The following is a 14,161-nucleotide window of genomic DNA, read 5'->3' on the forward strand; positions in this document are numbered from 1 at the left end:
AGCCTGGCAAAAAGAATCTAACAAAAACAACCATCAATTTTAACTTGTGATCTGTTCCTAATGTATTAAAAGTCATTTGGCACTAACTTTGCCAACATGAGGAATAGATTCGGGAACAATTGCCAATCTCATTTGTTCAGTTTAAATCATTAACAATTATTAGCATACTCATTCAAATAGTTTAAGCCTAGTACTACTAGTGGGAAAAAAGGTTTTAACCTTAGTCTCTCTAGCATAATAACGCCACGTGACGAGAATGAATTTATTATGTAAGATATAGTGTAGTTTAAGCTTGCATAATTTTAATGTGTTGTTTGTCGTGTTTTTGTAATTGTTGTGCGGGTAGACTATACTTGGGCTATTGTTGGGCTATGATTTCAAGGTTGGGAGGGAAAAAATTAGCCCTTATTTAAAAATTTATTGGGCCTAATGCATACATCGGTTCATTTCTTTTTCCTCCCAAATTCTCTTTGTTTTCTTTTCACCCTTTAGTTTCTCTTGTGCAAAAACTGTCATCAATCCACAAGTTCTCTTCCTCTTTTGTAAATACTCTGTGGAAACTTCAATTGCATTCGCACATACAGGTTGTCACTGAGACTGACTCAAAAATCATTACGCTTTCAACCATCGGCCTTGTAATCTCTCAAAAATCGATAAGAATCTTTTAGCTTTCTTCACTACTTTTCTCTGCATGATCTCTCTAACATACTGTCTTCTGTTTAGATAATCATTAATTTGTTTTTATAATGATGTAAAATGTTTGATTTGTGTTTGGGTAATCATTAATTCGTTTTATAATGTTGTAAAATGTTTGGTTTGTGTATCAGTCCGTATTGTCCTGTCATATATCTCTGGTTTGTTTTAGGGCTTATCATATGCTTTTTTCCTTTTGATGCATGTTTTGTTGAAAGATTGATTCTTCTATTTAACTATTTTTGTGCCCTAATTGCATAATACAAACTATTGTTTTGTTCATGTTCCGTGTTCTCATGTTAAAAATTGACGTCTTGCCATTCATGAAATATTATCACATCATATGTTACCAAATTATGTGCCAAAGTTGAAATTCTTATCTTGATATTTGGACTATAATTGTTTGTCTTGTTCACATGCTCTGTTTGGATAATCATTAATTCGTATTTATAAATTGTTTTTATTCGTATTAATTCGTATTTATAAACTGTACAAGTATAACTGAATACTTTTCCTGAAGCTCCGAAGATTTTTATGTAAAATCAAAAGGAATAAAATTTAGAAGACTAAATTTTAGAAGCTCCGGAATAACAACAGTACAACAGAGTCAAGTGAAGAACCTGGCTTGGGCTCACATCCAATTTGTGCTCCAAAGCATGATGATATGGGCCTGAACCAGTGTTTATCACAAAGTCCAGAATCATTCCAGTTTAGACACTGATAGGGAAACTGACCTTTTTGATTACCAATTGGCTAGAGATGGATCTAAGAGGAATACAAGGCTACCCTCTAGGTATCATATGCATGTCTAATTTTTTATGCTTTTCGTAGGGCTTATCATATGACTTTTTTGTTGCTGTTGCTGCTATTGTTCATGTTTTGTTAAAAGGTTAATTCTTTTATTGCACTCTAAATTTTTTGTATCTGCACTAATTCATTCTGCCTTAAGCTTGCATAACATGGCATGAATGCATTTTTTGTTGTGCTCACATTGTTTCAACGTTTTCTGTTTGGATAATCATTAATTTGTTTTTTATAACGTGGTAAAATGTTCAGTTTGTTTTGCAATTCATATTGTCATCTGCCATTTTGTTATTAAAATTTTTTCAGTTCACATTGTGTTTTTCACATTACATAATTTGAATGAAATGTTCCTTTTTTGTCTGACATTTAGTTGCAAATAATTTTCACCAGAGCACAATGGTATATTTTCTGGATCCCTAGAGTGTAGCATTAGTGGCGCGAAGGAAAATTTTAACCTTCGTCTCTATGGTATAAGAACGTTGAATGAATGTACTATGTAAGATGCTGTTAGTTTAAGCTTTCATAATTTGAATTTATTCTGTGTCATGTTCACATTGTTTTGTTTTGTTTTAGTGTTTTTTCGAGCCTGTGGGCAACATATTTGGGTTATTTTTGGGCTGTGGTTTCAAGGTATCGGGGGAAAAAAGTTAAGTTTTATTCAAAAAGATTGTTGGGCTCGATGCATAAATCTGTCCATTTCTTTTCACTCTTTAGTTTCTCTTCTGCAGAAACTGTTATCAATCTTCAGGTTCTCTTCCTCTTTTATTAATCTTCTGCAGGCAATTCGCACGTAAGAGTTGTCACTAAGATTTTCTAAAAAATCATAACGCTACCAACCATTGACCTTTTATTTCTTAAAAATCGGTAAGAATCTCTTAGCTTTCTTCACTACTTTCTTTGCATGCACTTTTAAACTTGGGGTTTAAACATACAAACAAGAACCCTGATAATGTTTAGTATGCTATTGAAAGATCCAACTGGATGTAGAAGAAGCGCTGAATCAAAGAAGTTCATTCGGCAAAACTTAAGTATAAAAGATCGTTCGAAATCAATTTCAACTTTACTAATGCATAGTTTATAATTAAAATTATGAGTATATAGATTTTTATACACAATTGAATATGTAGATTATATGTTAAAAAATGATTGCATAAAATTAATATTTAATTTTATGATATATAAATATGTATCTAATTATATATTAAAAAAATGATTGCATATTCTAAAGACTTACAAGTAGCTTTTTTTCACTTTATATATATATATATGTACTATAAAATTTCAGCCAGTTGTCTTTACTCCCTAACAAAAAATGAGGACCAATGAGCTTCATTCCTAACAAGGCTTTATTTGAGCTTAGTTGTCTTTACTTCCTAACCCAAAAAAGAGTACCTGTTTGGACTAGAAGCCTTCATTCCCGAAAAAGGCTCCATTTGAAGACTGTAACAAATGATATGGAAAATTCCAGGGGATAATAGTGAGTTCCACCCATCAACAAAACCAAAAAGAAGAAACACAAGTCAACCACAAAAATATTAGAGCAATCATAAGGGCACGGAAAAGAGAAGAGAATAAACGAAAAAGAAAAAGAATGATTTTACTATTGTTACACTTAAATGAAGTGATTTGATAAAAGCAGTTGAATTAAACTCAAATTAATCTATCAAATTAAGTATTAAATAAAATTGAGTTAGCTTAATTTGAATCTTAAAGTAGAAGCTTTTAATTGATATGAGAGTTTTTGAGTATGATATTTTTGTGAAGTATCATGTCATACTGATAGCTTTACTAACAATAATGGAAATGACATAGAAAAAATTGACCAAAAAAAAAAGAAATTAAAATAATAACAATATGAAAAAGAATATATAAAATTATATATTTGTAACAGTTGTACTAAAATGATATAATAAAAAACTACAAGGACAGGAATGATCTCTAAATCTTTTTTCTATTAAAATTCTCTTAACAATGTCTTGTTAAAGTATCTTTTGGTTGAAAATAAGTTTATCACAATTCACTTTTTAAATGGAAATTAGACTCTCATCGATTTTCACATAAATCAATAGTGGAATGATTCTTTTTAGATTTTCATGACTAAATTTTACTCATCCATTTTCATCTTCACCGGGGTCCTTCATTTTGTAATCTTTTTTCCCTACTTTTTGATAGTTTCACTATTTCATGTCTGATCAACACATTTGCATCCATAGAATTCGATTCAATCTAGCTTGAAAATTGGATAAATGATTCAATTCAGGTCATATTGAGCTTCTAATTTTATTTGAATAATTTAAACCAATAATTTCAAAATTTTTATTTTATTTATTATCAAGTAAAATAACAATAAAGTTATACATATATATTTTTATACACAATTTGAATACACAAATAATGTTTTATCATGTGAATAGATAATTTTAAATTAAAGAAAATCTAAGAGAGATTCTAATGTGAAGTTTGGGTGTGTGGTTATTAGTTAAAAAGTGAGTTGTGATAACGTATACTTTCAACTAATATAGATTGACAAGATTTATAGTGAAAGAAAGATTTAAAGACAATTCCTTCTCATTCTTGTCGTTTAAGATTATTACATTTTAGTCCAATTCTCTCAAATACTATAATTTTGTATCTTCACTTTTCAAATTATTATATTTGGTCTTATTCTTTTATTGATCCTTTTAAATCAGTTTCATCAATTCTTAGTAAAATGGACGGTATGAAATAATATATAATAAAAATATCATAAACCTAAAGGTTCCATCTCAACTCAAGGTTTCGTATAGCTTTTACAATTAGATTCAGACTAAGCTAACTTAACTTAAGTTTAATATTTAGTTTGATCGAATTGAATTCAAATTAAAGTTTCAGCTTGATAATTAAGTTTGAATTTAGCTAAAATCTTTATTTGATAATAATTTTCATCATATTAATGATACTGTCAATTTATTGTTGAAACTATTTATCATATTGATGATATTATTTATCCCGCTTTTAATATTTAATGATATTTTTGATTAATTCAAACAAGCTTAATCTTGAACTAATCATTATAGATTCAATTCAAACTTGAGTTAAAGTATATTTGAGTTTAGTTTGATTCAAATCTAACTCTAGTTGCTCTTGAAAAATAGTAAGATCTACAAAATTTGAGCATACTCCGTAAATTTGCAAATCGCATCAAGGTCTCATGAGAAGACCTACGGGTAAGCAGCATGCAATATAGAAAAATTTTAAAGGTTATAAAGGCACAATATGCCATGACAATAGGCCATGTTATGAGTCTTGAGGTTTTGTGAGCTATTATAACTTGTTTGCGAGTAACCTATGTCACATCAAATCTTGTCAATTTTTTCTCAGAAATAGCTCAGCCCACAAGCCCTCTACTACTAGGAGCAACAATAATGATGTCATGTGGTATGTACTAATAAAATGTCCTTTAAGATTTCTGAATAGACAAAAATACATTTCTATGTATTAATCTTATAGATAAAAATACATTTCTATACATTTCTATATATTAATAATCCAACATATGTAGATATAAATTGTTGTTTAGCACAATTACAAAATTTTTGTTATTTAACAAATGTGGTAGGATTGTAGCCATTTTTTACAGTTAAAATTTTTGGATTTTACCCATTTCATATTTAATAAATATTTATAATTATTATGTGGAAAATTCCTTCCAAACAAGGCATCATCAAGACAATCAACAACAAAACATATCATCTATTTATAAGTCATCTCAAAGACATAAATAAAATTCCCATTATTTAGAACCAAAGGCAAAGTCTTGACATGATTGTTCAACTCTTCAAATATGTGAAGATGTTTTCTTATTATATCTCATATCTACATATGAAAATAATTACTTTCTATCAAATCGAGATCATCTCTTTAATATAATTGTCATATCTTATAGAGCTTTATAGTAGTAGTTAATTTCTATAATCTAATTATATCTCAATTGTATATATAATTGTAACATTACATTTTGATCCTATAAATATCCAACGATTAGACACACTCTTTTATACTATATTACTTTACCAGAATATCTCTAATAAAATCTGAATAATATTAGTAAGATGTGAATAATATAATCATGGATACAAACCTTAGAACAATAAATCAAACTAGTTAAAAAAAAAAATTATGGCTTCAAATATTTCACTATATTACAAACACAGTAATGAAAATTTATTACAGTTAGATCAAATTTAACAATTATTATATTACAAAACTGGATAACATTGTAACAAGCAAAGTCAATAATTTAGATTAAACAAATCAAATTCAAACAAAAATATATCAAACTTGATCGAAGCTTAAGCCAAAGATTGGATTTAGTTTCATAGATAAGTCAAATTCAAATCGATTTAAACATTTAACTTTAGACTCTATTTGAATTGAGTTTAAAATTAAAATGCTTTTACAATTCAAATCGAGTTTGTGTTAAAATATTTCAATGTTAGGTTAACCCTTATTCAAACTTAATTTGATCTAATTTAACCCTACTTTAATTTTGATTAAATTAACCCTTTATCCAGATGAGAATGATCAAAGGGACAAGATTCACTCTTCGTCACAAACCATTAACATTTTGTTCAATTTTATTATCATCTCTATGTCAAATAAAGAAATATATTTTATACATCTCGAATCTGACTAACCAAAGAGTTAAATAAATCAAATAAACTAATTTTATGAGAAAGAAGGAATAAATTTAAATTCATGCACCATTAAAAAAAAAGAAATTGAATAGAATTTCTAAGGAACAAATACAAAAGCCCATTGGGAAGAGAAGTGCAAGAATAAATTAAACATCTTATACAGTGGAACAGCCCAAAATAAATAGAAGGCTAGCTTTAGTACATATACAGATAGGCATGGCGACAATATTGGAGCAATTTGAAAGACCAGTGGTCTTTCATCGCACTAAATCACTCTCTTAACAAATGAATTTCATTTGTTAATAAATCTTTTGTCATTTGATCTAACCTAGATTCATTTGGGCATTCACCATAACCCAACTCTTAGTGTGGCTCAGATATCACTTTGATAGAAAATTACAGAATTTGTAACCAAATAGAGAACTATAGAGTGTAAATACATAAGCACAAAGAATTTTATCTATGAACTTCACACTACAAGTGTTTATTCTCTTACAGAAAATAGTAACAAGAACTATAAGAAATATGCTGAAAGTACAGATGCCACCCCCCTCCCTCTTGGCTGCAAATCCCACTTAAAGAATTACTGTATTCTTGCTTGCCTCTTCTTCATCCTATCTTCTCTTTTTATAGTCTGTTTTGGCTTTGTTCTACCGATCTTCGTCTTGTTTTCTGGCTTTGAATCCGGCTACTGATTAGGGCAAGCCTTGATTTCAGCTCCATAATCTGCCCTGATTTCAGCTTCCTATGTTTAATTCCTTTGCTTTTCCTTTTGTATTTGTGCATTATTGGAGGCCTAACACATTACCATCTCATTAATGTATTACTTAATTTTACTTGTGCTATGATATGTTCAGATTTTTCATTTGTTTCAGTCAAAATACCTGGCGAAGCATGTTAATTTTCGTCATCTGAACATTCAGTATCTGGAATGTCTTTGAACTGAGTGACACAGTCCAGATACTCGCTACGCTTCCTTCTTAGGACTCCCTCCCTTGTATTTGAATTAGGTGGTGCATATCTCTGTTATCAGTTCATATATAAATTTCAACAGGGAAAAAAATATATTCAATAATATGTATATTGTACTTAAAGAGGCCAGATTATGTAAATCCCAGAACTCAGATGGACACAATCACTCGAATGCATGCTCCTAAAATGGTTCATTTGAACTTTTGAACAACAAGAATTGACAACTACAAACTCAAAAAGACAAACAGAACATAATGAAATGTAAGGAAACAACTGCAGAACTATAGTCTATAGCCGATACCTCCAGCCTCAATAAACTAAAAGGCATACCCACTCAAAATATGTACAGTTCATAGAATGAGCATGAACCAGCTTCCACATCATTGAATTGATCTCCCTCACCAGCACCCATGGTGGACTTACGAGATTCTTTGAACACAGTTTCAATATTTGAAATTGTTAATTTATAAGCACTTCCATTATTTGGCTTTGTTGTATCTTGATCTTCTACCTGCATAATAAGTGAAACAGCAAATCAAATCCTTTAATATTTAAACTTCAAGTGATACTTAAATTATGAAATTGAAAAGAATGAATGCTTATCATAAATAATACCTCTAATCCATGTTATCACTTGTCCCAGCTTCATTCTGAGAAAGACAGCGTCCAAAACTTGGGGAATGTAAGCTTGGGTCCTCTATAGGATCTGCCCTTCTGGTCAATAATATTTTACCTGGAATACTGCAACCTTTAAGCAACCTAAATTACAAGAAAAGATAAAGAAACCCAGATACAACTTACAACAGTCCTATAGGGAGTACCAGAAGACAATGATGAAAACATTTTCCAGAAAAAGATTAAGAGGACATGCCGGCACAACAGATAAAGAAGCATCAATTATTTGAATGCTTAACTGAAAAACAAAAACAGATTAGTCAATTCATGACAATTGGATGACCTCAGTTCAGTTTTCAAGGAGAATGAGCTCAGAGCTTTAAGTACTACGAGTTTGCCATTGACACAACATCGTTTGGCCAAAATCTAGAAGAGTGGATTTTCCAGCTTCTCTAACACCATCGATACCATAAGCGCCCAAAGCCTTAATCCAACAAATATATCAGAAAGCAGTAGGGAGTTTCTTCTTCTCCTAAAACCAAAGGGAAGTAGAGGAAAAATTAAAAACAAAACATGCCAAAACGAAGGTATGAGATCTGATGCCTTTAAATATTATGCAATGAAAATAACTGATCGTGAATGCAAAATGGCTAAGGAGTACCGCAGGAAAGTCAATATAATAGTCCTGTCAAATAAGATAAGACACAAAAGAAATTAATATCAAATATTAGAGTAACACAAATACAATTAGAACAAAAATGGATTAAAATATGAATTGCAAGAAATCAAATTAACCTTTCGAAGGAGAATTTTTAGACTTCACTTCCTCCAGATTACCATTATTGGAATCTTGACTTTCTCCAATATTGACCAACTTTTCTTGCAAAATCATCACACAAGATGATCAAGGGGCAGCATTTGAATTCAACCGGGTGAACATTGAACAAACTTCAGTAGCATTGACTTGGAACAGCTGTCATAGCAGAAAATTGAAGAAATACACATTGAAGGAACAACTTTTCTCAGTGCCACCTAGAATCAGTGCGGTACCAATATTCACTTACCTCTTGGAGAAAGTCAGTTACACATTTTCTTTTAGGACACCTGAATCCATAGTCCTCCAAAATTTCTACAACTTTATTGCATTGTCCTTGATACACAATCTTTCTTTCCGCATCAAAATGATGTCATCAAAGATTGTGATATGCACCTGCGGCTACGGCCAAACAACAATCTGATATGCAGTTGAACTGTCTAAACCATTTGATATTTCATCCATAAATAAGGTTTTTGTGGGACCAACAACCTCTCCTGCATATTTTAATGAAGAATTAATCCTTTAAGGTTTATTATAGCAGGCATCTAATACTTGGAATCATCTATTCCATAAACATTACTACCAAGTGGAGCAGATACATTTATGAAAAATTACCCGTATTCAGTCTCCTTTTTTTATCTCCACAGATGCCTCCTCTCATCTCAACTTCCACGATTGTGTAAGCACAGATATTGAGTCCAGGGAGCTGGAAAGTCACAAGACAGTTAAGATTTTGACTTAAAGCATTTGCTTGATGCAAATCAACCAGAAAAAAAATGTGGTTACAGCTTCAACAAAGAGAAACACCTTTAAAACATGACCTGTTTGAAGGGTTGTTTCATTGTCCTTTGGCAGAAATTGCTTGTTATAACAACCATTTTCATGAATATTTCATACATGTAGCAACAGCAAAAAGAACAAAACATCAGATGTAAACAAGAAAGATATCTTGAAGATACCTTTATGTAAGTATCTACATCTGGATCTGGAACAATTCTTGCCTCCTCTCTTTTACTGACTTCCATCATCATATCTACACAGGCAGAAAAAAAAAAAACAAATAGGTCTGTACCTATCAACTGCTCGAGGGAATTGATAAATAAGGAGGCTAAGATTAAACTTCATTTAAGTAAATTTAAGGAAGCCTACTTCCTCGGTTTCCAACACCAAGATATCGAGCAGCAAATTCAAGTGTTTCCCTCAGTCATTTTAGTAATATGTAGATCTTCTTGGCTTATATGAGCTGACGTTTTCTGGGGAACAAACTCATCCAACCAGTAGCCATTGTAGGAAACTCTTTCCCTGTTACCTGTGAAGTTAACAGAGGCAAAACTGAGTACATTAGGAAATCAAACTGAGATAGCACACAAATAGAGACGTAAATTAGCTGAAGATAACAGAAGCAAAACTGAGAAAATTAGGAAATCAAGACGTTAAAGGCAGAACATTTATTGTAAAGAGATGGTGTTATGAGTTAAATAAAGAAAGAAAAAAGAGAGAAAGGGTGAAGTTATGACGGGGTTTAATGTATGGTTTTGCCTGAAACTTTCTTTGACAAACTTCAACTGTTGTTGCCATCATCAATTGATCATTTGACAACCCTTCAAACATTACTGCTTTCCTCTTCATCTTCCATGCTCGTCGTCGAGCTTCAGTCCTGTTCTTATGCTGACGATAGGTGGTCTATATCCCAGTCTAAAGAATCCTCCACAGTCACATGAAACTTCTGTTAGTGTGGAAACAATGTAAATTAAACAAGTGCAAAATTTGTAAATGAAAGGAAGCTGCCATATTTGAGAATTCGAACATGGGAGACACTGAAGTAGGGTCCTGTGTTGGTGGGATCAAAAGAAAGCTTCAGGAGCTGTTGCATTTGAAGGAAGAGGTATCCATTTGAGAAATTAAATTTTCAAACTTAAAAAATGGAAAATTATCAATTCAAGAACGTTTTGGTTGGAAATAATCATTCTTACTTTCTAAATCAATTGAATTTATGAAGGCAATGTATATGTTCTTTTGAAATAAGCTTAAGAAGAAATATGACTAACCATTTAACTTCCATTCTTCAAAAAATTCTTTTCTCATTCTATCACAGAACTCTGAACAATCTGTAATTACAAAAAATAACTCATTAATTTATTTGTAAAACAAAAACTATAGAGAATTAATATTCCTTTCAATGCCTAAAATGATTAACTTTAAGGATAAAAAATTTCCTCAACAATCATCTCAATTCTTGAAAAGCACATATATTCAATGTATTTTAACTTTAAGGATACTTAAACTATAATATTGTAGGTTCGCTGCATGTACTTAGAGGATTTTAATTAATGAAAAAATCAATAATAAAGATCATTGAGGATTGATTGTTATTAATTCAATGAAGAAGAAAAAAATCTTAAAAAAAAACATTGCTAAACAAATGAATACGTACCATTTTGTAATTGTTGTATGACTGAACTAAGGTCATTTGTGCAAACTTTCATGTTCACCTTTTGTAATCTTGGCATGTCTAAGCCTTCTCCAGAGAAAGTCTTCTTCTTAAAACATCCATACACATTTAATGATTCCAGGAATGGGAAATTTAAGGCGTACTTCCCATGATAGAAGCATGTGAGACTTTTTAATTTAGCCAAGGTCAATTCCTTTAGTTTCTCAAATACAATTTCATCTTCCTTTATATCTTCTTCATTTGCTAATACTTCTATCATCATTTCACATCCTCTTAATTCCAAGTTTTCTAAGCACACTAGACTTTTGGCTATTGAGGATACAAGTAAGTTTTGCATTCCGTTACAATAAGATACCTTCAAAGTTGTTAGATTTTCAAAAGATGATGAAGGCGGCAACAAAGTCTTCAAATTGTGACAATATGCTACAGTTAAATCATGAAGATTTTGAAGAATTGATTTGAATTGAAAGTCTTGTTTCCAAATGCACTTTAAATTAAAAAGTCCCTGCAATTTTAGAAATTTTAATTGTGTAAGTGCTCCAACATGTTCCTCACCTTCTTCATATGAGAATATCTCTTTGTATGAACTCACTTTTAATTTGAGTATTTTAAGATTGATAAATTTTAGAAGGATATGAATTGGAATATATGCACGTTCATCCTTAATCAATTCAAGAGTTTTTACTTTACCAAAGTTCTCTTCAAACTCTCCTCGCCAAATTGGCATGATATCTCTTCCACTTAATGTCAATTTCTTCGAATCAGAGTTAACATAAAAAATCAAAAACATATCAATCGAACTAAAATTAATATTGCTCTTGAAAACAAATAATAATTATATATATATATATATATATATATATATATATATATATTTAAAAGGAACAAGGAGAAAAAAAATGATGAAATGATGATTATTAGAAATATAAAACAGTGCTTACAGAAATAAGTGTGTTGTGGCCACTAGTTCAACAATAATTTTTAGCATATACAAAACTAATTCTTTTTAATATGGTATTAAGGTCAATATTGTTTAAACACAATTTATTATATTTCGAGAAGAAAATATATATTCTTAACACATTAGAAATATTATTAAACTAATTAATTAAATACATACCCTTTTTTTGCTGGCTTGCTGTATAGTTGTATTTAAGTCATTCTCCCCAATCTCAAACAGCTTCATCTTATCTTCCCAAGATATCCTATAATGGACATTGCGTAACTTTGGTATGTTTAAGCTTCCTAGAGAGAAAGTCTTCATATTGGGGCATCTATCTATAATTAACTCTTCCAAAGATAGAAAATTAAAAGAGTAATTTCCCGAACAAAAACATGTGAGACAATCTAAGTCTTCAAGTGACAACTTGTTCAAATTGTTAAAAACAATTTCAGTTGTTGTTTCGTTTCCCTCATTGTCAACTATTTCAGTAAGCAATCCACAACCGTCTATACTCATTTCTCTTAGTTGCACCAAGCTTTTAGTCATTGAAGACATTATTAACCTCTTCATCAACCCGTAGCAATCACTTATTTTTAGAACTTTAAGATTTTGAAAATACGCTGAGAATGATAGTAGACTCATCAATTTATCATCATAATATACAAGTAGAACTTCAACATTGTAAAATCTTTGAAGGAGTCCAATTGAAATATTTGCATAGGAGATTTCAAGAGTTTTAGATTCACTCCACCAATTAATCTCTCTCTCATTCTCTCCCCAATCATCCTTCAATTGAATTGCCTCCGAATCAAAATTGATCTGCAAATATATACAAACGAAATTCAGTTAGTTCTTTATAATCTTAAAACAAAACTTTAATTGTTGCACATAATTAAATTCCTGAAATATTGTAAAGCAGTTAATTAATAATTAATCAATACTTTTTAATGGTAAAAAAAAGAACTATGAAACATCTGATCAGATGTGCGACAAATAAGGTAAATTTAAATAAGAAAATAAAGCAAATTTGTAATATAAATATAATAATGGAAATTATATTACTATTAAGATATTCTAAATTCAAAATTGGAATATATGTGGTTTAAATAAGAAATTGTTAACTACCAAGTAAGGAATTATCCATGAAAAATGCAGGAATTTGGGCTTAATAGGCCATCATGTTGAACTTTCTTATTAAATATGTGTGTTGAACCAAAATTCATTTAATTATTAACATTTAATTATTAAATATTAGGGTGTAACAATAAGATGATCCACCACAAGGACTTAAAAAACAATCATTTAATTATTTTAATTTATTTTTATAATAAATCATTAACATTTAATTTAATTTCACAAATATTAATGTTATCTCAAGTTTTAAACAATACAAGATTTTAAATTCATGATTGCTTCTCAATTTTTTTTTTCTAATTCAAAATTAAAACAACATTGGCTTTTTTAAACTTTGCACTATAATATATTTAATTGACAAGATTTTTATAAGAATTTATCCAAATTCAATTGATTAGTCATTTTATTTTATTTTTTAACAAAAAACATTAAAAATCATATACTTAAGTGTGTGTATCTAAAGGTTTTTCTATTTACTCTTTTCAATAAAGAAATAAACATGAGATTAATACCTTATGCTCCAAGCAAATGGATTTTGACTCTAAAACTTGAATTTCACCCTCCTCATTATCTTCGAAGCTTTGATATCTTGAAGTAAAATTTGGACAAAATTTTATGACCATCTTTTTTAGCATTGACAATTTCAAAGCGTGTGCTCCTTGTTAGAAAACTCTAAGTTTTGGTAAATTTCTAAACTTCAACTTAGTTAATTGTGGAAAGATAGAATAAACAACTTCTGCTCCTTCTTCTTCTTCTTCTTCAACAATCTTCTCAAAAACCTCACAATTCGTTATCTTAAGGGATCGCAATTGCTGGAGGCTTTTGGCTATGAAAAATGGAAGCACATATTTTATTTTATTGCATCGGTCCAAAATCAACTTTGTCAAATTTTCATAAAAAGAAGTTGAAAGTTGGCTCTCCCAAATCTTTCCAAAACTAATATGGATCAATTTCAATCTCATTAAATCGGTGAAAATAACCTGCAATCAAAGTTAATTGTTGTTTTAATATTTACAAACTCATCAGAAAAATTAAAAAAGAAAATAATAATTAGT

The 14,161-nt window shown here is 30.1% G+C and overlaps 2 protein-coding genes and 1 long non-coding RNA gene across 4 annotated transcripts in view; 1 reads left to right on the top strand and 2 right to left on the bottom strand.

Moving 5' to 3' along the window:
• Window positions 1–480: 480 nt before the first annotated feature.
• On the top strand, window positions 481–2,524 carry LOC123205216. Its single transcript, XR_006499827.1, has 3 exons — window positions 481–635; window positions 1,888–2,361; window positions 2,469–2,524. It is a non-coding gene; the product is annotated as an uncharacterized LOC123205216 (long non-coding RNA).
• A 3,783-nt stretch (window positions 2,525–6,307) lies between these two features.
• The window catches only part of LOC123205163, a 99,354-nt gene continuing 91,500 nt past the window's right edge, over window positions 6,308–14,161 (bottom strand). For both annotated transcript variants that reach the window (XM_044622061.1, XM_044622064.1), the window contains exons 19-21: window positions 7,761–7,878; window positions 7,058–7,656; window positions 6,308–6,969 (exon numbers count right to left, since the gene is read on the bottom strand). The gene's annotated coding sequence lies outside the window, so the exon portion shown is untranslated. The remainder of the gene's footprint in view (window positions 6,970–7,057; window positions 7,657–7,760; window positions 7,879–14,161) is intronic.
• Window positions 11,976–13,760, bottom strand: LOC123205168. The gene is made up of 2 exons (XM_044622078.1): window positions 13,619–13,760; window positions 11,976–12,791 (listed from the first exon to the last, which is right to left on the bottom strand). Exons 1-2 carry the CDS (start codon window positions 13,739–13,741, stop codon window positions 12,138–12,140), a joined length of 777 nt encoding a protein of 258 aa, XP_044478013.1. The 5' UTR covers window positions 13,742–13,760; the 3' UTR covers window positions 11,976–12,137.

The sequence above is a fragment of the Mangifera indica genome, unplaced genomic scaffold, assembly GCF_011075055.1.
Source record: "Mangifera indica cultivar Alphonso unplaced genomic scaffold, CATAS_Mindica_2.1 Un_0002, whole genome shotgun sequence".
Taxonomy (NCBI): Eukaryota; Viridiplantae; Streptophyta; class Magnoliopsida; order Sapindales; family Anacardiaceae; genus Mangifera; species Mangifera indica.

Coding starts and splice junctions, on each gene's coding strand:
- LOC123205168 (XM_044622078.1), bottom strand. CDS start 13,741: ATGCTAAAAAAGATGGTCATAAAATTTTGTCCAAATTTTACTTCAAGA. Junction 12,792..13,618: donor CCATTTGCTTGGAGCATAAG/GTATTAATCTCA, acceptor ATATATTTGCAG/ATCAATTTTGATTCGGAGGC.